This window comes from Orcinus orca, chromosome 2 (genome assembly GCF_937001465.1).
Source record: "Orcinus orca chromosome 2, mOrcOrc1.1, whole genome shotgun sequence".
In the NCBI taxonomy this organism is placed as follows: Eukaryota; Metazoa; Chordata; class Mammalia; order Artiodactyla; family Delphinidae; genus Orcinus; species Orcinus orca.
This window is the reverse complement of record NC_064560.1, coordinates 13808298-13830461: the sequence shown is the minus strand read 5'-3', so window position 1 is coordinate 13830461 and position 22164 is coordinate 13808298. Positions and strand designations below refer to the sequence as shown.

Genomic DNA, 22164 nt, shown 5'->3' with positions numbered 1-22164 from the left:
TCCTTAGATTTGTTCTTTAAGAATTACTAACTTTTATGTTCTTTCAGACATTGAGGATCTGTTAAATTTGAATTAATCATTATTTGGTATAATATTTGTTATGATGCTACACATCCTGTCTTATCACAGAATATTATTTGCTCATCTCTCCTCTCCACATTATTTCGTTCCCCCGAGATAGGATTTTTATTGTTGCCTTTTTTTTTTTTTTTTTTTTTGGCGGTACGTGGGCCTCTCACTGCTGTGGCCTCTCCCGTTGCGGAGCACAGGCTCCGGATGCGCAGGCTCAGCGGCCATGGTTCACGGGCCCAGCCGCTCCGCGGCACGTGGGATCCTCCTGCATGCCCTGCATCGGCAGGCGGACTCTCAACCACTGCGCCACCAGGGAAGCCCTATTGTTGCCTTTTTTAAAAACCTTAGTTAATGTTCACTTTTTTCCTGTATCTTTTTATTAATTTAGTACATTTATATTATTGTTTCATTCTCTTGCATATTATTGGATGATTTTTTTCTATTAACCACTGTGTCTTTAAATATAGTGTTACCATTTTTAACTAAAGGTACCTGTTGATTTATTCCATTGGTGAAGAAAGTGTCACTGCAGCCAGTTCTAAGGTTTCAAAATACTAAACATTTTGTAATGTAGATCGTTAGTATTTATTAAAAAAAAAATGGAAAATATGGATAAAAAAAAGGAAAATGCGAGACAGAAATCATCTAAAATCTTTTTTGTGTGCATTTTTACATATACTATATAACTGTAAAAAGTTTGGATCATAGTGCTCATACTGTTCTGTTTTTGAAACTTAATAACCCTGAACATCATTTTTTGTTAATAAATTATATTTTGCCATTATTTCTAGTGGATATTTAGCATCTAATACAAAGTATTATTAGTTTTGATAAAATATAATTTATTAGGAACGCCTTAGGAACACCTTCTTGTTGAAGAGCCTCACTTGGTGTTTGGCATGTACATACCAGCCAAATCTCTGTGTAAACGAGTATGAACATTTTGGAGGCTTCAGTAAATATATTGTGTGAAGTTGTTCTAGAATGTAGTTTCTCATTTATTAATCACACTAGTTATATGTGAGAGTGCACATAATCTTATATCCTGTTAAGTGCACTGTATATTACCATTAAAACAGGCTTTGCTATTCTTTTTAGTGAAAAATATTAGTGTTTGAATGATTTTCTTTGAATATTGGTAAGGTTAGATATTTTAAAGTTTTTTAAAAAGGTTATTCATGTTTGTTAATTGATCTTGAATAGCTCTTCGTTCAGTTTAATATTGTAATGTTTTAATTTTTTCTTACAAAATGTTTTTTATATTGGAGATGTTATTTTTTATTCTTATATACTTGCTGTGGATGCTTTTGCCCATAACTTAACATTTTCTGTTTATTTTTCATTAAGTCTTGATGGTTTTTATTGTTGTCGGTATTCTAGCAGGTTAATTTCTTCTAGTTTGAAGTTTAAAATTTTTATGTAATTTACACAACTACTCTTTATTGTTTCTGCCTTTGTTGCCATGCAAAGAAAATCTTTCTCTACACTAATGTCTATTTTTTTAGTACTTTCAAAATTCATTTCTAAAAATACTTTTTTTCCTTTCAATTTTGAAATAATTTCAAACTTAAATTAAGGTTGCATTAATAGTACAAAGACTTCTTCCTCTCCTAAACCATCTGAGAGTAATTTATCATATAACACTGACACCTCTGAATGCTTTAGTTTGTATTTCCTATAAAGAAGGACTTTTTTCTGCATGACCAGAATACAGCCAAAATCAGGAAATTAACATTTATGCATTATTACTGTCTAATCCAGAGACCCCATCATTATTTGCCTAATTTTCATTCATGTTTTCTTTTTTCCCTTTCATAGCAAAAAGATCACAGATTGCTTTTTGTCTCTTAGGTCTCCTGAATAGTAACTCAGTCTTTCTCTGACTCTCATAACTTTGATACTTCTGAATGGTATAGGCCAGTTATTTGTAGAATGGATTTTTATAATGTTTCCACATGATTAAATTCAGATTATGTGTTTTTGGCAGGAATATCACAGACACGATGCTATGTTCTTCTCATTGCATCCTGTCAGGTGGTACATGATTTCAACTTTTCCCATTACTGGTGATTTTACCTTGATCACTTGGTTAAGGCAGTGTCTACAAGATTTCTCCACTGGGAGGTTAACCTTTATTCCGTTTATAATCAGTAAGCATTTTGTGGGGAAGTACTTTCTTTTTTTTTGCGGTACGCAGGCCTCTCATGTTGCGGCCTCTCCCGTTGCGGAGCACAGGCTCCGGATGTGCAGGCTCAGCGGCCATGGCTCACGGGCCCAGCCCTCCGCGGCCTGTGGGATCTTCCTGGACCGGGGCACGAACCTGTGTCCCCTGCATCGGCAGGCGGACTCTCAACCACTGCGCCACCAGGGAAGCCCCGGGAAGTACTTTTTATGTAAATATCTTGTTCCTTGTGCCTTTTACTCACTAATTTTAGCATTCATTGTTGTTTCTTTGCTTAATTAGTCTATTAGATTGATGGCAAGTGGTGGTTTCCTAATTCCATCTTTTACATTCATCAGGTGGCATTCCATTTTAAGGAAAAGCTTTCTCCACTCTGCAATTATTTATATTAGTATGGACTAATATTGACTTACATGTTAATATTTTATTTTAATGGGTCATTCCCCATTACTGTCACTTATTGTGATGTTCATATTGTCTCAGGTTTGGCCAGTGGTACCTCTTCATGTGGGTTCCTGTGTCTTTTGACATGGTTCTGTCATTGTTTGAGCACTTCTTTACTTCTGACATGACAGTATGTTCTAGGCACATCTTGAACCATTCCTTGTCTTAGCCCTAGAATAACATTTCTCCAGGGAGCCTTGATTTGTTTTAGGTGAGAATGGTATTTAGAAACCAAAGTGGACACTAGGTGTGCTCATTGCTATTAGGATGTTGCTACTTCCAGACCCTCTCAGTGTGTATAGATGCAGAGATAAACGCACATTCACATCTATATCTTCTTTATATTTTGAAGTTGGTGAGGTCACATAGATACTTCTGATTTAGTATATGGATTTATGTATTAAACACAAACATATCTGTATGTATTTCTGTATCTGTCTGTCTTTGTATCTATTTATTTATCGAACCATAAACTCCTAGGAATTTCCTAGTAATTTCCCTAAACCTAATCCAACAGCACAGGGTTCATTCTAATGTTTTTTTGTTTTTGTGTTATGACTCTCATGCCAGACAATGAGAAACGTGACTCCCATTATCCTCAATATATTTATTTGATCATTCTCTCTTATATTGACAAATCTTCTGTTGCTACCATCCCATAATACAGAGGCCAGCCTAACCATTTTCAGGCTCAGACCTCACTCTGGGTTGCTGCTGCTTCCCTGCATGTCTGCCTTTATTTTTTAAAACCATTTTGGGGGTTTGACACCCAGCTTCAGTCCAGAACTACCCCTTCTCCCCTCACTTTGCTCACTTTGCTCAGGTTCTTACAACTCACTTGGACACTACCTCCACCCCAGCCCCCAACACTCTCATGAGCGCCAACACTACTGGGGCTCTGATAGTTGAGTTGGCCTGCCCCTTCCTTCCCAGGATAGATGCTAGCATGCTTGGCCCCACCTCATGGCTTTAAGACTAAAGTACTCAAGAAGTAAGGGAGGGAGTATAGAGGCAGAATGAATTAATTTAGGTATAAATCTTCTATCCACTTAGAGTTAATTTTAGAATATGGTGAGATGTGTGTGTAATTTTTCCCCTCCCATGTGGTTTAGTCAACCTTTTCAGCACTATTATTGAATAATCTATGTTTTGCACAGTGATTTGAAATACTGTTTGAATCATTATTAAATTCTTGGCTATTCTTGACATTTTTTCTGTTCCATTGATGTGTCTTTCTATTCTTAGTCTACTACCACACTGTTTTAAATTATTATGGCTTTAAATACATCTTGGTACATGGTAGAACAAATATTGTCATGTATTTCTTTTTTTAGATGAACCTTAAGAGTAACAATACAATTTTAATTTTACTGGTGCTACAGTGAAATACTATTTTGGGGAAAAATTAATCTTCTTGGAATATTGCATCTCCCCTTCCAGAAGCATGGTGTATCTCTCTGTCAAATTTTTTCCTTATATGTTTCTTGGATTCTTATGGTTGTTGGTCTGTATAGTTAACCTTAAAAAGAATAATATTCTGTTCGTGAATATTCAGTATGGTTAATAGGGGACATGGAATTCTGAAATGATAGGAACAATGGGAAAATGGATTGTTGCATTTTGGAAGACATCAATCTTTTTTTTCTCTTTGGGGGACGTGTGGGGGCGTTCCCTGACCAGGGATTGAACCTGGACCACAGCAGTGAAAACGGCAAGTCCTAACCACTGGACTGCCAGGGAGCTCCCCTGGAATACATCAGTCCTTAATGAGTGGTAGTAAAGGATAATGTGGAGATTATTAATAAATGTATTGGGCACTTAAAATGGACCTGCTTTGCATTGTGCTAGACGCTAAGAGTTCAGAGTTTCATAAAATACAGGGTTTATCTCCATGTGACACTTAGTCAAGTAAATATATAACTACGATGTATGAAAATAATAAGAAATTATAAATAATAAAAAATCTGAATAGAGTATTATGGAACATAATGAAAGGAGGGATTATTTTTGTCTAAGGAATTGAATAAGGCACACAAAGATATTATATAACGGCTGTGCATGATAATAAGAAATTTGACCTGTGGAAGAAAGAATCAAATAATAATTCTAGACAGAGAAAGTAGCATAAATTAGGGTAATAGGTACAAAGGGGAGGTGCTAGGCAGTTCAGAGAATAATAAATCCTGTGTGGCTGGAACACTGTAAGATTTAGAAGAAAAAAAGGAAAATTTCTAGACTATTTTGTATAGTATATCCAGTTGCAGAGAACTCACTGTGTTGACTTATTTTGTTAAAATTTCCACGTCATTATATATATAGTGGCCAGTTTCTGTACCATTTGTCATCAGATTCTTGTTTTTATTTTTTGACCTCTCATATTTTCTTGTATCAATTCCTTATTTCACTAACATATACATTTTGTTAATAAATGTGAGTGGCATATGTTACCTTTAATTACGTTTCAATAATTTTTAAGAAATGGGAAGATTGGGGCAACATAGATATTTGGGAACTTTTTTGGGTGGTCTTGTGTTCTTTAGAGTCAAGGAAGCATTTAGTTTAGAAAGCTGCAATTTCCATAGAAAGTAGTTGGCAGATGATGGGTATATCCTGGATTTATCCTTTTGAATAGCTTTTATTTACTGAATGGCCATGAAGGAATGAGTGTTTATAAGTATAGGAAGGATCATAACAGACCAACCAAACAAACCAAAAATACTATAAAACATGGTGTCATTGAACTATAAGAGGATAACGGTAGAGGAAAACTTAGAAATTGCTAGCCCAACTTCCCTTTATCTTTTTTCTAAAGGAATAGATGTGGAAAGCTATTAAGAATTTTTTTTTCTTGAAGTATAGTTGATTTACAAAGTTGTGTTGGTTTCAGGTGTATAGTAAAGTGATTCAGTTATATCTATGTCTGTATACACATACATACATATATATGCTTTTTCAGATTCTTCTCTGTTATAGGTTATTACAAGATATTGAATATAGTTCCCTGTGCTATACAGTAGGTCCTTGTTGTTTACCTATTTTATATATAGTAGTGTGTATATGTTAATCCCCAATTCCAAATTTATCCCCCACGTGGGGTGTGTGTGTGTCACATGTTCTTTATCCATTTATATGTCGATGGTGGACATTTATGTTGCTTCCATGTCTTGGCTATTGTAAATAGTGCTGCTTGGCTATTGTAAATATGAACAGTGGGGTGCATGTGTCTTTTTGAGTTATAGTTTTCTCTGGATATATGCCCAGGAGTGGGATTGCTGGATCATATGTTAACTCTATTTTTAGTTTTTTAAGGAACCTCCATACTGTCTTCCATAGTGGCTGCACCAGTTTACATTCGTACCAAAAGTAAATGCCTCATCTCTTGTATCTAGGCTGCTCTGTAACTTGTTTTGGCTAATAAAGTGCGGTGGAAGTAACATTGTGTGACCTCTCTCTGTGGCTTGATGATCTGTTTTCTGAGTCCATTGGGGTGGCCCTGCCCCTTCATCCTCCTCTAATGATACCTTATGTTTAGGTTGAGGGCTGGAATATTGGGCGATTTGGTGCCACAGAGGTTGGTTTCTTTCTGTGCTCTTCCTTTTACCACACTTTTGTCCCACCTGTTAGTGCTAGACTGCTGTCGTTTATTATTTGATGTTTTGGGCTTTTGATTTCTTGGTGGTTTTGGTCCAGCCTCAGTCCTTGGTGGGCTCTGTATATCTGGGCCTCAGGGTTTCACCAATTCATTGCCTCCTGCCTTTGGCAGACTTTACATCTGTGGAAGGACTTGGGAGGGAGACAGCTTCCTGTCTCTCCCCAAGTGTTAGAAGATCTCCGATAACAGATCCTGGGGTCAGGAATTTTTCCTGCCCCTTGTTTAGGGGAAAAAGATTTTCTCCTTTGTCCTCCTAGCCATCATGGGTCTTTACTTATGCCCTGGGTGTGACAGGATTTGCTGCCAATCCCCCAGACGCTCAAGGCTTTTGAGAGTAGTGTCTGGGCAAGAGATGGGATTTCATATCTTTGCCTCAGTGGCACCTGATCCTCTCCTTCATGCCTGCACCACCAAGGGAGATTCTTTCTGGTTGTTTTGTCTCCTTGCTTCCAGTCTTCCCCAAGAGCTCCTTGTAAATCTTCATGGAGTAGAGCCTGTGAGTGAGTGTGAACTCCTGTCTGTGGTTCCAGTGGTTCTGTACTACTGCAGTAGCCCACAATCAGCCTTGAGCAATTTGTTAAAATTTTAGCTGGTTTCTTATCTGCATGTCTTCCTCCACATTTTCTTCCCTTGCTCTGTCGTTAGTGGATAGTCTGAGTGTCTTGTGGTTTTTAGGCAGCTGAAGGAGAGTGTGTCTGCCCTTGGATTTCAAACTATTTGGTTGCCTTTGCAGGTGCAAATCTTTCATAGTTTCAAGAAAAGTTGTGGGTTTTATAGTTTAAATGGCTTTTTCTTGATAGGTTTAGAGTGATGTTCTTTCAGCTCTCTACTTTTTAGGTAGAGGTGGAATTTGGCCCCTGAATCCTTTTGATATGAACACTGTTTCTTTTATTCAAAATATTAGGTCAAACTATGACTTTTTCCCCCCTTAAAATGAAAGTTTTCAGGCTATAAGTTTGCCTCTGAGTATAGCTTTATTCACATACTTGACATTTTATTTAGATGCGATTTTGTTGTTTGGGATCATTTTCTAAATAATCCTCAAGTTAGTTTATAATTTTTCTTCTCGATCCAATAGCTATTTAATTGCGAAATTTAAAATTTGCAAATCACTTTTTTCCTCCTTTGATTCATGTGTCTTGGAAGCTCTTGTTGGTTGCATGTATATATGCTTATAATTGTTATATCTGCTTTATTATTATAAAATCTCTCTCAACAGTCTAGTTTTCTTTTTTTTAAAATAAATTTATTTATTTATAGTAGTGGACATGGGCTTAGTTGCTCCATAGCATGTGGGGTCTTCCTGGACCATAGATCGAACCGGTGTCCCCTGCATTGACAGGCAGATTCTTAACCCCTGCGCCACCAGGGGAGTCCCTCAACCGTCTATTTTTTTGTCTGATAATAAACCACTTGTATTTGCTTGCCTTTTGCATGGTATATCTATTTTCATCCTTTTACTTTGAACTTACTTGTGTCTTCAAATCTAAAGTATGCATTGCCTTGTGTTTGCTTGCCTTTTGCATGGTATATCTTTTTTCATCGTTTTACTTTTAACTTACTTGTGTCTTCAGATCTAAAGTATGCATCCTATAGATGGCATATGGAACTTTTTTTTTTTTTTTTTTTTTTTGCGGTACGCGGGCCTCTCACTGTTGTGGGCTCTCCCGTTGCGGAGCACAGGCTCCAGACGAGCAGGCTCAGCAGCCATGGCTCACGGGCCCAGCCACTCTGCGGCATGTGGGATCTTCCCGGACCGGGGCACGAACCCGTGTCCCCTGCATCGGCAGGCAGACTCTCAAGCACTGTGCCACCAGGGAAGCCTGGAACTTTTTTTTTTAATTCAGTTAATCAGTCTCTGCCTTTTGATTGGATTATTTTCATATTCAGTGCTATTAATGTGGTTGGGTTTACATCTGCCGTTTTACTTTGTTTTCTTTTTTACTTTTTTTTATTAACAGCAATGTTTTGTTTTTTTGGCTGTGCTGGGTCTTCGTTGTTGTCCGTGGGCTTTCTATAGTTGAGGCCAATAGGGGCTACTGTTTGTTATGGTGCGTGAGTTTCTCATTGCAGTGGCTTCTCTTGTTGCAGAGCGCAGGCTATAGGTGCATGAGCTTCAGTAGTTGTGGCTCACGGGCTTTAGAGTGCAGGCTCAGTAGTTGTGGCGCACAGGCTTAGTTGCTCTGTGGCATGTGGGATCTTCCCAGACCAGGGATTGAACCTGTGTCCTCTGCATTGGCAGTCAGATTCTCAACCACTGCGCCACCAGGGAAGTCCCTTAATTTGTTTTCTTTGTCTTGTGACTACTTTGTTTTTTCTCTTTGTACACTACCTTCTTTAATGTTTATAAGAGGATGTTTTCTGGTGTACCGTTTTCATTCCTTTCATGATTTTTAAATTATATTTTCTTGGGTTATATTCTTAGTGGTTGCTCTAGGGCTTACAATATTCATCTTAACTTACCAGAATCTACTTAACTCCAGTAAGATATAAAAAATTTATAGCATTCATTTTATTTCTTTCCTCTCCACCTTTGTGCCATTAGTATTATAGATATCATGTCTCTATATATACTACAAGCCCCAAAGTAGTTAAAATTATTGCTTTATATAATCTTACATTTTTTAAAGAAGCTAAGAGATGAAGACCACAGATATATTTATAGAGTGTGTGTTTTCCTGTTTACCATTTTTATTTCTCTTCATTTCTTCCTATGGGTTCCAGTTACCATCTCGTGTTATTTCCTTACTCCAAAATAACTTATTCCCACTCTCTTTCATTGTGTCGTCATTGTCACATATATTACATTTCTATATGTTATAGTCCCAACAATACAATTTATGGACATTGTTTTATGTGATTGTTTTTTAAATTAAGAGAATGAGAAAGAAATATCTCATCATACTATCTTTTATCATTTCGTATATAATTACCTTTTTCAGAACTCTTTCTTTGTTTTTTAATTGGTCTATATATTTATTTATTTACTTATTTTTTTTTGCGGTACGCGGGCCTCTCACTGTTGTGGCCTCTCCCGTTGCGGAGCACAGGCTCCGGATGTGCAGGCGCCATGGCTCACGGGCCCAGCCGCTCCCCGGCACGTGGGATCTTCCCGGACTGGGGCATGAACTCGTGTCCCCTGCATCGGCAGGTGGACTCTCAACCACTGAGCCACCAGGGAAGCCCTATATATTTATTTTTTAAAATTTCAGCTTTATTGAGGAACTCTTTGTTTTTTTGTGTGGATTGCAATTACTGTCTAGTGTCACTTAATTTTAGCCTAAGGAATTTCTTTTTGTAGTTCTTGTTAGTGAGGTTTGGAGCAACAAAGTATCTCAGTTTTTTTGGGCCTGAGAATGTTATTTTGCCATTATTTCTGCAATATAGCTCTTCTGGATATAGGATTCTTGGCTGATAGTTTTGTTCTTTCAGCATTTTGAATGTTATTCCACTGCTTTCTGTCCCCTATTTTATTCCTAATGAAACCTCAGGTTTACTTGTATTTGATGATCCATTTCCCTCATTTCGCTTTCGAGATTTTTTTCTTTATTTTGCCTTTCAGCATTTTGAGTGTCCATCTGTTTGTATTTATCCTGTATGGAGTTTGGTGAGCTTTTTGGATGTGTACGTTATTGTTTTTCATCACATTTGGGAAGTTTTCGACCATTATTTCTTCAGGTACAGTTTCTATCCTTTTCTTTCCTCTCCTGATTTTCTCATTACACATCTGTTAATGCAGTTAATGGCATACCACGTTTCTCTGAAACTGTTCTTTAGGTAGTATAATCTAAAAAATCTGTTCCTTAGATTGTAAATTCTCTATTGATCTATTTTTAAAGTTGATTCTTTCCCTACTGCCAACTCAAATCTACCATTGAGCCCTTTTAGTGTGGGTTTTTTTTTTTTTTTTTTTTTGCTGTACGCGGGCCTCTCACTGTTGTGGCCTCTCCTGTTGTGGAGCACAGGCTCCGGACGCGCAGGCTCAGCGGCCATGGCTCACGGGCCCAGCCGCTCCGCGGCATGTGGGATCTTCCCGGACCAGGACGCGAACCCGTGTCCCCTGCATCGGCAGGCGGACTCTCAACCACTGCCTTACCAGGGAAGCCCCCCTTTTAGTGAATTTTAAAATCGAGAATTTCTGTTTGGTTGGTTTTGGTCTCCTAAGTCCAACATCTTGGTTCCCCGCAAAGACAGTTATCGATGCCTGCTTTTTTTTTTTTCTTATGAATGGGTCATACTTTTCTCTTTCTTTGCATGTCTTATAATTTTTTGTTGAAAATTAGACATTTTATTTTATTTATTTTTTTGGCTGCGTCGGGTCTTAGTTGTGGCACACGGGATCTTTGTGGAGGCACGTGGGATCTTTTTCATTAAGGCACGTGGTCTGCTCAGGTTTCTCACTAGTTGCGGCGCGCAGGCTTGTCTTTAATTGTGGCGTGCTGGTTTTATTTATTTTTTCTTTCTCTCTATCTAGTGATGCGTGTGCTCTGTAGTTTGCGGCACGTGGGCTCTCTCGTTGAGGCATGTGAGCTCAATAGCTGTGGCATGTGGGCTTAATTGCCCTGCAACATGTGGGGTCTTAGTTCTTCTACCAGGGATCGAACCCACGTCCCCTGCATTGGAAGGCAGTTTCTTTACCACTGGACCACCAGAGAAGTCCCTAAAAATTAGACATTTTAGATAGTAGCCCCTCTAGAGAATGAGTCTTCCTTCTCCTTGTAGAGACAGAACCTCTGCACTAGTGCTCTGGAGCTGGGGATGGTGACAGCACTTTGCTTCTCCTGAAGAGGCACGTGTACTCTGACAGGGTGCTGGAAGGAGGGAAGGGTATAGTAGCCCAGCTTATCCCTCCTAGCATGGAACTTCCATTCTGCTAGCAAGCTGGGGAAGGAATGATAGGGCCCCAGGAAACTTGGCCTGTTTTTAGGGTGGGAGGCTATGAGTGGGAGCTACCAGGATGAGTAGTAGTATGAGAGTCACTGGAGACCTGGCCCTCCTCGGGTAAAATTGTAGCCTTAGACTAGGATCTGTGGAGAGAGGGAGCCCTCATCTTCTTGACAGCGCCACCCAGAAAGGAACTTCCATCACAGGAAGCAGTATGTGGGGGTGTTGGTGGTGATGGGGGCAGATCATGGCTCAAATGCCACCGGCTCTCACTGTTCTTATTGAGATTTAGTAGATTGTCTTGGGTAAAATATTCTGCTTTCTGCATGTCTTCAGGACAATTTTCAGAGACTTTATTATTTTTCTTTATTGAAGTGTAATTGATATACAGTACCATGTAAGTTACAGATTTTCAATATAGTAACTCATTTTTTTTGTAACTCATAATTCTTAAAGGTTATACTCCATTTATAGTTATTATAAAATATTGGCTATATTCCCTGTGTTGTACCATATATCCTTGTAGCTTATTCTATACAGAGACTTTAAATGGTTCTTTTTCACCTATGAAATGGTTAATTTACTGAGGAGAGGATCCGTGGACCTCTTCACTCTGGTATTTCAGAAGTCTGGAAGGCCTAACTTCTTTAAAAAAAAAAAATCTGTCATAATTTTAGTTTTATTGAGTGGTCAGATGATGGTGTCTTTTCACTGTCAGCTCTGTTGGAAGTTACTGAGATATTCTTTGAGGCCTATTTGCATATTTTCCCTGAATTTTGCCATTTAAAATGTTACTGTTTCGGGACTTCTGTGGGGGTGCAGTGGTTGGGAGTCTGCCTGCCAATGCAGGGGACACGGGTTCGAGCCCTGGTCCGGGAAGATCCCACATGCCGTGGAGCAGCTAAGCCCATGTGCCACAAGTGCTGAGCCTGCGCTCTAGAGCCCATGAGCCACAACTGCTGAGCCTGTGTGCCACAACTGCTGAAGCCCATGCGCCTAGAGCCTGTGCTCCTCAACAAGAGAAGCAACTGCAATGAGAAGCCTGTGCACCACAATGAAGGGTAACCCCCGCTCACTGCAACTAGAGAAAATCTTCACGCAGCACCGAAGACCCAATGCAGCTAAAAATAAATAAATAAAATAAATTAATTAAAAAAAAGTTACTGTTTCAATCTGCTCTGTACTTTTCTTTTTAAAATTTTATCGATCATTTATAGGCTAAAAGATGTATGTTAAATGTTTCCATTGTAATTGTTTGATATTGCCTTCTGGTAATTTGAACAGTTAGAGATGCTCTTTTTAAAAATTAATTAATTAATGAATTAATTTGGCTGCATCAGGTCTAAGTTGCGGCATGTGGGATCTTTTGTTGCGGTGAGTGGGCTTCTCTCTAGCGTGGCACGTGGACTCTAGAGTGCATGGGCTCAGTAGTTGCAGCATGTGGGCTTAGTTTTGTTGCAGCGAGTGGGCTCTTCGTTGCGGTGTTTGGGCTTCTCTCTAGTTATGGTGCAGGCTGTAGAGCGTGCAGGCTCAGTAGCTGTGGCACGTGTGCTTCGTTGCCCCATGGCACATGGGATCTTAGTTCCCCAAGCAGGGATTGAACTCACGTCGCCTGCATTGGAAGGTAGATTCTCAGCCACTGGACCACCAGGGAGGTCTCTAGAGATGCTCTTATTCAGTGTGTCTAGGTTAGTTTTGTTGTAACTAAGGATTTTACTTTTTAGAGATATAAGATAATTTTTGTAATTCAGTTCAGTCTGAATCCATGTCTTTCAGCAGAGGAGTTGAAATTCATTTACCTGACTTTACTATATATTACTCTTTTTTTGAAACTGTGTTCTTATCAATATTGTTGAACGGTGTTATTTGGCACCACAGTGCATAGTGGGGGAAACTTCTCCAAATTTAAAAATACATGTGGTCCTATTGAAGTTTGCTAGGTTATACCTTGTTACTGTTGAGAAATTGGTTTCTTTTTAGAATTGTATCATCTGAGTATATGTAGTTAGGCATTAATTTTTGTATACTCAACTTACAGTCAGTTGATAATTTTATTCATTATACACTTGTAGATTGCCATTTTTATAATTTAGTCTTTCATGAATATGTGGTGCGGTCTATCAGCTATTTTCAACTGGGAGAAGGACCAGATAGATGTCAAAGTTGCTGGGAGTGTTCATTGGCCAATACCTCTTGGGGACATCTCTGATCTCCTAAAGTGTCTTCCTCCCAGGCCTGTTTTGTCAGGTTGGCAGGGCTGAATGATAGGTCATGTGGGATTTTGTGGACAGTTGGAATGACCTAAACCTTGCTCACTCATTTAGGACTGTCCTTCACCTCTAAGTCCCAACTCCCTGTATCAACCTCCTTTATTTATGCTTACTTCCAGCAGAAAAGAAAGCAAACCTCTTTTTACACCTTTGTTACAGGAATCAGTTAAATATTGGTGAGGAGGAGTATATTAATACTGAGGTGGGGTAGGCTGTGTCCTGCCCCCTGGCCTCAGTTCCTGCGAAGATTCTTCTTATCTTGTGGGGTTTTTGAGTCTAAGGAAACACTGCCTTGTGAAATCGTACTAGGACCGTTTATGTCTGTATTGATGTTTTCATGTTTGGAAAAATTAGATTACAGTCAGAAAAAAAATGAATTCATGATTTGGAGTAGGTTAGATAGTAAACCTGATCTTGACTTCTGAAGATAGCTATAAAATCCTTATTTGTGTGAAGCACTCGTAAAGTTTTTGTTTTCTTTTCAATTTGTTTTGTTTCTTTACCCTAAGACTTGCTACATTTGTGATGAACAAGGAAGAGAAAGCAAAGCAGCCACTGGTGCTTGCATGACATGTAATAAACATGGATGTCGACAGGCTTTCCATGTGACATGGTAAGTATGTTTCTGTCATTGTACAGAAGTGAAATTGGGAATACCTTGTAAGTTAAAAACTTAGGTACCCAAATATTATTAAAGTAAATTTTGTTAGGATAGTGTCTATGTTTATATTTACTGTAATAAAGATAATTCTAATAATTGAGTGTATTTACCAGAGTCTAGTAGGTGGACCCTGGTTCTAGTGCCTTATTCAGTTACATTTTGTTTAAAATACTTCTGTTGGTTACCTACCCTTGGATTTGTCATTAGGATTAAAAGAGCTGATGTAGATAAATTTAGTGCAGTACCTGAAATACTAGTAAGGATTTAATGAATGACAGCATTTTTTCACTGTCTGTGTTTCAAGAGGGGAAAAAAAAGCAATCGCCATGATTCTCAGTATTATAGTGGCTGTTCCTTAAAAAGTTACTTAAATGTTTTTTTAAATAACATTCTAGTTTTATTTTGTTCATGTTTCTTTTCAGTTTTTATCCATGTACCTATTTGTTGCATAATTTGTTAAAATCACAGTTTAAATGTAACATTGTTTTTTGATAATTTTTTCACCAAAAATTTTGGTAAGATGATATAGTCCACTAGCAACATGGAAATGGCTGCATTATATCCTATCAAATGTTAGTATTTTATTTAATGTTTCACCAATTTGAGACACATTGTTTCCAAATTGTTTTATAATATGTGGTGCTGTAAAGAACATTTTGTGCATTCAACAAACATAAATGTAATTTCCTTAGAATAGTAACTAATGATAATTAATAGCTATTATGTATTGAGTATTTACTATGAAGTGGGCACAGTTCCATGGAGTCGGATTTCAGGGCAAAAATTGTGAACATTATTATTGTTCTTAACACGTGTTACTAAATTTTTGGAGGCAGTGTAAATTGATACTAAAACTTGTACTTATATGTTTTTTTGAGCATAAAATTTCAAAAGCACAAATTATCCTAAAACAAAACATTCAACATAATAGACAACAATTAAAACTAAAAGTTTGACGAGACTTCCCTGGTAGTCCAGTGGTTACGACTCCACGCTTCCACTGCAAGAGGCACGGATTCGATCCCTGGTTGGGGAATTAAGATCCCACATGCTGTGCGGCCAAAAAAGTATAAATAAAATAAAAAATAAAAGTTTGGGTGTAACTCATATAGTTATTAATTTTAAAAATCAGTCTATATTTATCAGCCAGTATAGGAACAGGCTTTATTTCCTGAGCTTTTAGTATGTGGATTTATGAAGTCCATTTTAGATTACTTTTGGGGAATGGAAAATATATATATTTTGATATTTATTTATTCTTTTGGCTGCGCTGTGTCTTAGTTGCGGTATGCGGGATCTTCATTGCAGCCTGCTGGATCTTTAGTTGCGGCATGCGGGATCTTTTAGTTGTGGTATGTGGGATGTAAATCCCTGACCAGGGATTGAACCTGGGCCCCCTGCGGCATGGGCCCCCTGTGGCATGGAGTCTTAGCCACTGGACCACCAGAGAAGTCCCATGGAAAAGATTTTTGTTTCTTTTAAATTCTCTTAATTGAAAAATGGACAGAAGACCTAGAGACATTTCTTCAAAGAAGAAATACAGGTGGCCACTAAGTACGTGAAAAGATGCTCAAATCACTAATTATTAGAGAAATGCAAATCAAAACTACAGTGAGGTACCACCTCACACCAGTCAGAATGGCCATCATTAAAAAGTCTACAAATAACAAATGCTGGAGGGGGTGTAGAGAAAAGGGAACCCTCCTACGCTGTTGGTGGAAATGTAAGTTGGTACAGCCACTGTGGAAAACAGTATAGAGGTTCCTCAGAAAACTAAAACTAGAATTACCATATGATCCAGCATTCCCACTCCTGAGAATATATCCAGACAAAACTGTATAATTCAAAAATATACATGCACTCCTACGTTCATAGCAGCACTAGTCACAATAGCCAAGACATGGAAACACCGTATATGTCCATCGACAGATGAATGGATAAAGAAGATGTGGTGTATACACACACACACACACACACACACACACACACACACACACACACAGAGTGGAATACTACTCAGCCATAAAAAAGAATGAAAGAATGCCATTTGTAGCAACATGGATGCAACTAGAGATTATCATATTAAGCAAAGTAATTCAAAAAGAAAAAGACAAATACCATATGATATCACTTATATGTAGAATCTAAAACATGACACAAATGAACCTATCAATGAAACAGAAACAGAATCAGGGACACAGATAATAGACTGGTGGTTTCCAAGGGGGAGGGGGATGGATTGGGAGTTTGGGATTAGCAGGTGCAAGCTGGTATATATGGAATGGATAAACAACAAGGTCTTACTGTATAGCACAGGGAACTATATTCAGTATCCTGTGATAAACCATAGTGGAAAAGAATGTACATATGTGTATAACTGAGTCACTTTGCTGTAGTACCTCAGTAATTAACACAACATTGTAATTCAGCTATACCTCAATAAAAAATAAAAAGAATTCTCTTAATATTGTATTTAAATTTCCAAAGATGAAAGACCTTTTTTGGGTATGAGATACATACTAGTACTTTAATTTTGGAATGTTAAAAGTGGAAGGTCAAATTGACAAGATAATGATTCTAAACTTTAGCACTTCGTGTTTTTTAAAAATATGAATATCATAGCTTTAGGTTTCAGTTCCATTTCTTCCATTGTTTTTAACTAGAAAAACACAGTTTACGTTTCTCTTACCTACTGTACTATGGTATGACTTGAAGCATTTTCCTTCTAACAGTATGTAATCTGCATCATATGTCATGTCAGCCCTTTAGACGCCTGGCCTTTCCAGTTGTACCTGTGATAGAGATTGAAAAAGTAAAATGAAGTGTTAAGTTTGGCGTGTGGAGATATCTTAAAAGAAATTTAATGTCTGCTTGGTGACATAAAACGTGAATAAATCTTCATCCTTGTTAGAGATGGATAAAAAGTTTATTTTAAACCATGTATATAACTTTAAAAATATATCAGTCATAGGATGGGATGAAATGTTCTTGGTCTCAGCTAGAGTAAAGCCTTTTATTTTCCCTTTTTCTCTTAGGAGATGTAAGGTTTTCTTATAAACCCTACATGCTTGGAAGTGAATTTTAAGTTTTATATATATCTATATATATAATATATAGAGATATATATACACACACCATGGTTTGAAATTTTGTTGATATACTTGGCTTTCTTTTTCAGTGCTCAGTTTGCAGGACTACTTTGTGAAGAAGAAGGTAATGGTGCAGATAACGTCCAATACTGTGGCTACTGTAAATACCATTTCAGTAAGCTGGTAAGAGTTTGTCTTGAATTTAATTTTAAAATGATAATAATTAGTTTTGACAATAGAGTTGAGTCTTTTATAGAAAAGGCATAATAGCCATTACTTTTTTTGGTTGTTTATGCTTCAGATTAAGTTTGCTTAGCGTGTTCTTTGTTGGGAATTAAAAGCTCTAGTAATTTTAAAAGATTTTGCTTTGCTTGGGTTCATTTATGAAGGTGAATATTCTACTTTAGAATATATATTAATAGTTAATAGTAAATGTTGGTATACATTTAGTAGAAAATACAAATGTGTAAAGAACTCTTTGTAATTTACCACCGTTTTCAGTTAATTTAATTTTTGATGTTTGATTATGTATTTTGTGATTATCACTTGTTTCTCATCTTTTTGCTTTATTACTATTACCCATTTTATTATTTATTTTCATTTTTATTTACTTGGAGATAGTAAACCTGAAACAAGGCTCTTTTGTAACTTCTTGGTTAAAGATCTTGAGAAAAATATATTTAAATACAACTTTGGAAATATTTTAGATTTGATCACTCTTTACTGTCACATAGTAGCATGGATGAGTTAGTATTATTTGATTAACCATTACGTATTTTGTGTCCATGTTCCTTTGACAGATCAATATTTCCTTAATGCCCCATTGTCTATTTCTCAGTCTTTAGTGGTATCAGATTTGTATACTGAAAATATAAGGCTTCTTTGTTTTTCTTTAGTGTCTCATTGTTATTTTTTATTGTTACCTCTCCCCTGTGAATAGGGCTATTTCTTTCTTTTTTAAAAATAAATAATATCATTAGGGGCCCCTTTCTTAAGAAATGAGCAACTCATGACTCCAGTATTCTGGTTTGTGCATATAAAATATTTAAGATTGTACATATATATTGTTTAATATTGAAGACTTTGATTTATTTTAATGACTGTCAAAGAACATTGAAGTGTTCTAAGAGAAATCTTGAGATAGTAAAATTGAAAATTTGCTTTAAAACCACATTGGAATGTTCATTTTCTAAATCAGAGATGATATAGATAAAATATAGAAATAATGAAAGTGGATTTTGACCTTTGCGTAAATATAATTTTTCCATTGTTACTTATTAATATGCTGTTATCCCATTTGGTGGTTGGGGGAAAAAGTCTGTTTAATAATTTAATAAGATTGTATAAGATCTATGTTTGCATGGAATTTGATCATCTTTTATAGTCACTTTTATCTAGTTTAATTAGTTATGGTACCACCAAATTTTAACACCTCCAGTAACTCTGTCATACTTTATTATGAATCTGTGTAAGTATTTTAAATAGAAATGTGTAATAGTTTTAGTAATGCTTTGAAAAATGCATGGGTCTAATGCTGACATTTCCTTTCATTTTTTTTTTCTATATGAACTGCAGAGACAAATTTTTAGAAAATCGTATGCCTTAATACTGAACGTATGAGATTAAAAGGCTTCTTGCTTTTCCTAGTGGCATAAAGTAACTCTTCAGATATTTTCTTTTCTTTTCTTCTAGTCTTGGCATCCTTTTTCAATATGGCATTCTCTATTTTTGGTTGAAACATCTTTAGTTTTTTAAACCAGATGTTGAAAACTATAGTTGATCTCTTTAATGAGGTGGTTTTGTAATAAAATGACAAATAAGCTACTGCTTGTTTGAAAGTATAGTCTGTTTTCACACTTTTTAATAAACGTACAAAAACATGGCATTAATCTTAGATTTAGGGTTAGATTTTCCTTTATAATGCAATATATAATATATGGATGGTGTCTGGAGTATATAGTTTGAAATAGACTTTTTTTTTCCTTCAGTAGACATTTTATAGTACTTCACACTTGAATTGGTTTAAACCTAACAAAAGATTTCAAATTTTATATACATATACCTATATGTATACATATTTTCTTTTTTAGAAAAAGAGCAAACGGGGATGTAATAGGTCATATGATCAAAGTTTAAGTGATTCTTCCTCTCACTCTCAGGATAAACATCATGAGAAAGAGAAAAAAGTAAGTGGATTTGTTGTTGCTAAATATGTAGCACATCTACTTAATAGATTTTTTTCCCGTTTTTAGATAAAATTAAGTTTCTTGATAGCTGAATGAAAACATTGAAATACTGAAAAATTTTGGCTAATACAGAGTATTAAGTCAAAGAGTAGGTTTAAAATAATACGCCATATTTGTGAATATGGTTGTACCCATTTCAACTGAAAATTTGAAATATTGAAAACTTTATTGAAGGCATGTGAGGGATTTCTTGCATGTGTTACTCTGGTCATCTTTTGAAATCTTTGGGTAACTTTAGCAATAATGGTTTGTTGCTAGATATTATTAACTGATTATTTCACATGTAAGTAAAAATCTCATCAGCCTTTTCCCTTTATAATATAGAACAATTTTGAAGTTCTATATATTCTTGACTGTTATTTTTTCCCCAGTGGTACTAATGGATTATTATTTTTTTTAATGACCAAATGTCATACCATTTGTTTGAGAATATTCTGTCTTTTAATTAAAACACTAAAAGCTTGCCTAATACTAATCTGTCTTCTTCTGACTTACCTGTTTTCTGCTTACATTTTTACTTATTGTAAAGGATATGAGTAATTTTTAGTGAACTAATGATAAGTACTGTAGAGTCATTCATAGGACATATTGCCCACATAAGAAAAGGATACTGCTATGGATTGTTTTCAACAAAGTGAAGATACAGAGGACTTCTTCAATTAGGAAAGAATATTACTTTTAAACAGTTGGTATAAACTAGTTTGGAAGATATTTCTACAGATTGTGTGAAAAACTAAATCACTTAACATTTTCATGTTTGTAAATACTTAGGAATTTGGTTAGAATTTGTTTCTTTTTTCAAGGTAAACATTTTGAAAGCTTAAATTTTTTGTTTTGAGATTAATTTTCCAATTATTAGTGAATAATAATTATAACTTTATATTCTCCTTCCGAACATTTGTTAGGTTTATATATTTTTGGTAGATCTTAGGCAACAAGTACACATATTCATTTTGAGTTCTTTAACGAGGTGGTTTTGTGATAGTGACAATAGTAGGGTTTGATTTTGCTGTTTATTGTTGCTTGTGTTGCTCATGGAAAAATGGCAGATTTGGTTTAATTAGCAGTTTTTGTAACAAGCATTGTGAGATTCTATTTAAACTTTTTAATCATGATTGAGGAAGTCTTAGGTAGGGCTTATTATAAATTGTGAAAAGGGAAGTCATACCAATGATGTTCTTATATTCTGCCATTTCATGAGGATTATCTGTTTAAAGAAGTATTTGCTGTATGACCATATTTATCTTAATCTATGCCCTGTCATGTTATTTTTAATGGACAATTATTAAATGTAGTACAGTATTTAATAAATACGGTACTGGTGACTATTTATTAATCTTTTTTTCCTTCTAGGAATGAATTAAAGTTTTCATTTTATGAGTTTTTGCAGTCGTTGAATACTGTATTAAAAAACAATGTATTAAGTTAGTCAAACTTGTTTAACTTTAAATTCTAGCTGTTGGTATTTTCATTAGTATATAAATACTATTTGAATTTTACTTTTAGCACGTATAAGTTTAGTACAACTTGATTTTGTTGTCAGACTTAAAATCAGTTTGTGCATTTTATTTTCTAATAATTAAGATTTTCTGATAATCTATAAAGGCTGTGAGATAAACATACTATAAATTTATTATTATTGTTAGACTTGTTTGCTTGCCTTAGGAATATTCGGGGAGGGACTTTTTTATTATGGTAGGATGTTAAGTGATGACGTAGCTGTAAAGATAGGGTGTTACAGACTGTCTTTCTCTTCATCCCTCCTTACCTCTTTTAAGACTTTAACATCTAATAGGGTTGTCTTGAAAATATGCATATTGTGTTATAAAATGTTTTGACAAGTAGTACTTATAATCTATTTGGATTTTACTAATTTAAAATACTATATATTATGAACTAAAATTTGGTGATATTGTTCATAAGATATGTTAGAATCATGTTCCCTGTGAATTCTTTTATCCGTGTTCATTCTGTCACATGTTTATTAAGTTATAAATAAGTGATGATAAAGAATATTTAATACTAAATATTGTATTATCCAACTCACTTATTTTTAAATCAAATCAATTTATAAGTTAACTTTTTATATATAACTATAAGAAAATTAAAAAAATATTGGGCTGGCCAAAAAGTTCGTTCGGGATTTCCATAAGCTACAAAAACCAGAACGAACTTTTTGGCCAACCCAATATTTAGCCTTTGCTTTTGAGAGAATTTCTGTGTGGCCTAAGATATATTATTACTGGTTAGATATTAACTGTGAAATGCCAGCAAGGAGAGAGGAAAAGCTAATGGTGAGATATACCTTTGAATTAGAGACAGTTTCTCTAAAAATTGGCTTATATATTTTTAAAAGAATCAAAGTACATGTTTGAAATGAATGAAAAGCTATGCATATTATAGGAGGGTCTTAATTCAATCATGAAATAGTTTGGATCATGATCATTACTATTTAAGAAGAATATCTTCTAAGACTATTAATGTCAATTAATGCTCATTGTAAAATAGAATTTTTTTTTTTAAGCCTAGTGTTTTTGTGTTTACAGAAGCACTGCCATAGAGTGAGATGTGGGCAAAAGTTAGGAAATGGAGATGCATATCAGACTTGGAGACATGCCATTGTTTTGCGAGGCTCCGAGCTTCAGAAAGGATATTTTTTCTAAA

General features: G+C 35.8%; 1 protein-coding gene across 15 annotated transcripts in view; it reads left to right on the top strand.

The window, feature by feature from the left end:
* The window catches only part of MLLT10 (MLLT10 histone lysine methyltransferase DOT1L cofactor), a 250590-nt gene that overhangs the window by 91892 nt on the left and 136534 nt on the right, over positions 1-22164 (top strand). For 14 of the 15 annotated variants that reach the window (XR_004477508.2, XR_004477507.2, XM_033407836.2 and 11 more), the window contains 3 exons: positions 14014-14117; positions 17344-17437; positions 19345-19440. Coding sequence is in view for 13 of the 15 variants with exons in the window: in XM_033407836.2 (XP_033263727.1) it covers positions 14014-14117; positions 17344-17437; positions 19345-19440 (294 nt within the window). In the remaining 2 variants the exon portion in view is untranslated. The remainder of the gene's footprint in view (positions 1-14013; positions 14118-17343; positions 17438-19344; positions 19441-22164) is intronic. The other variant, XM_033407840.2, reaches the window with a different exon arrangement.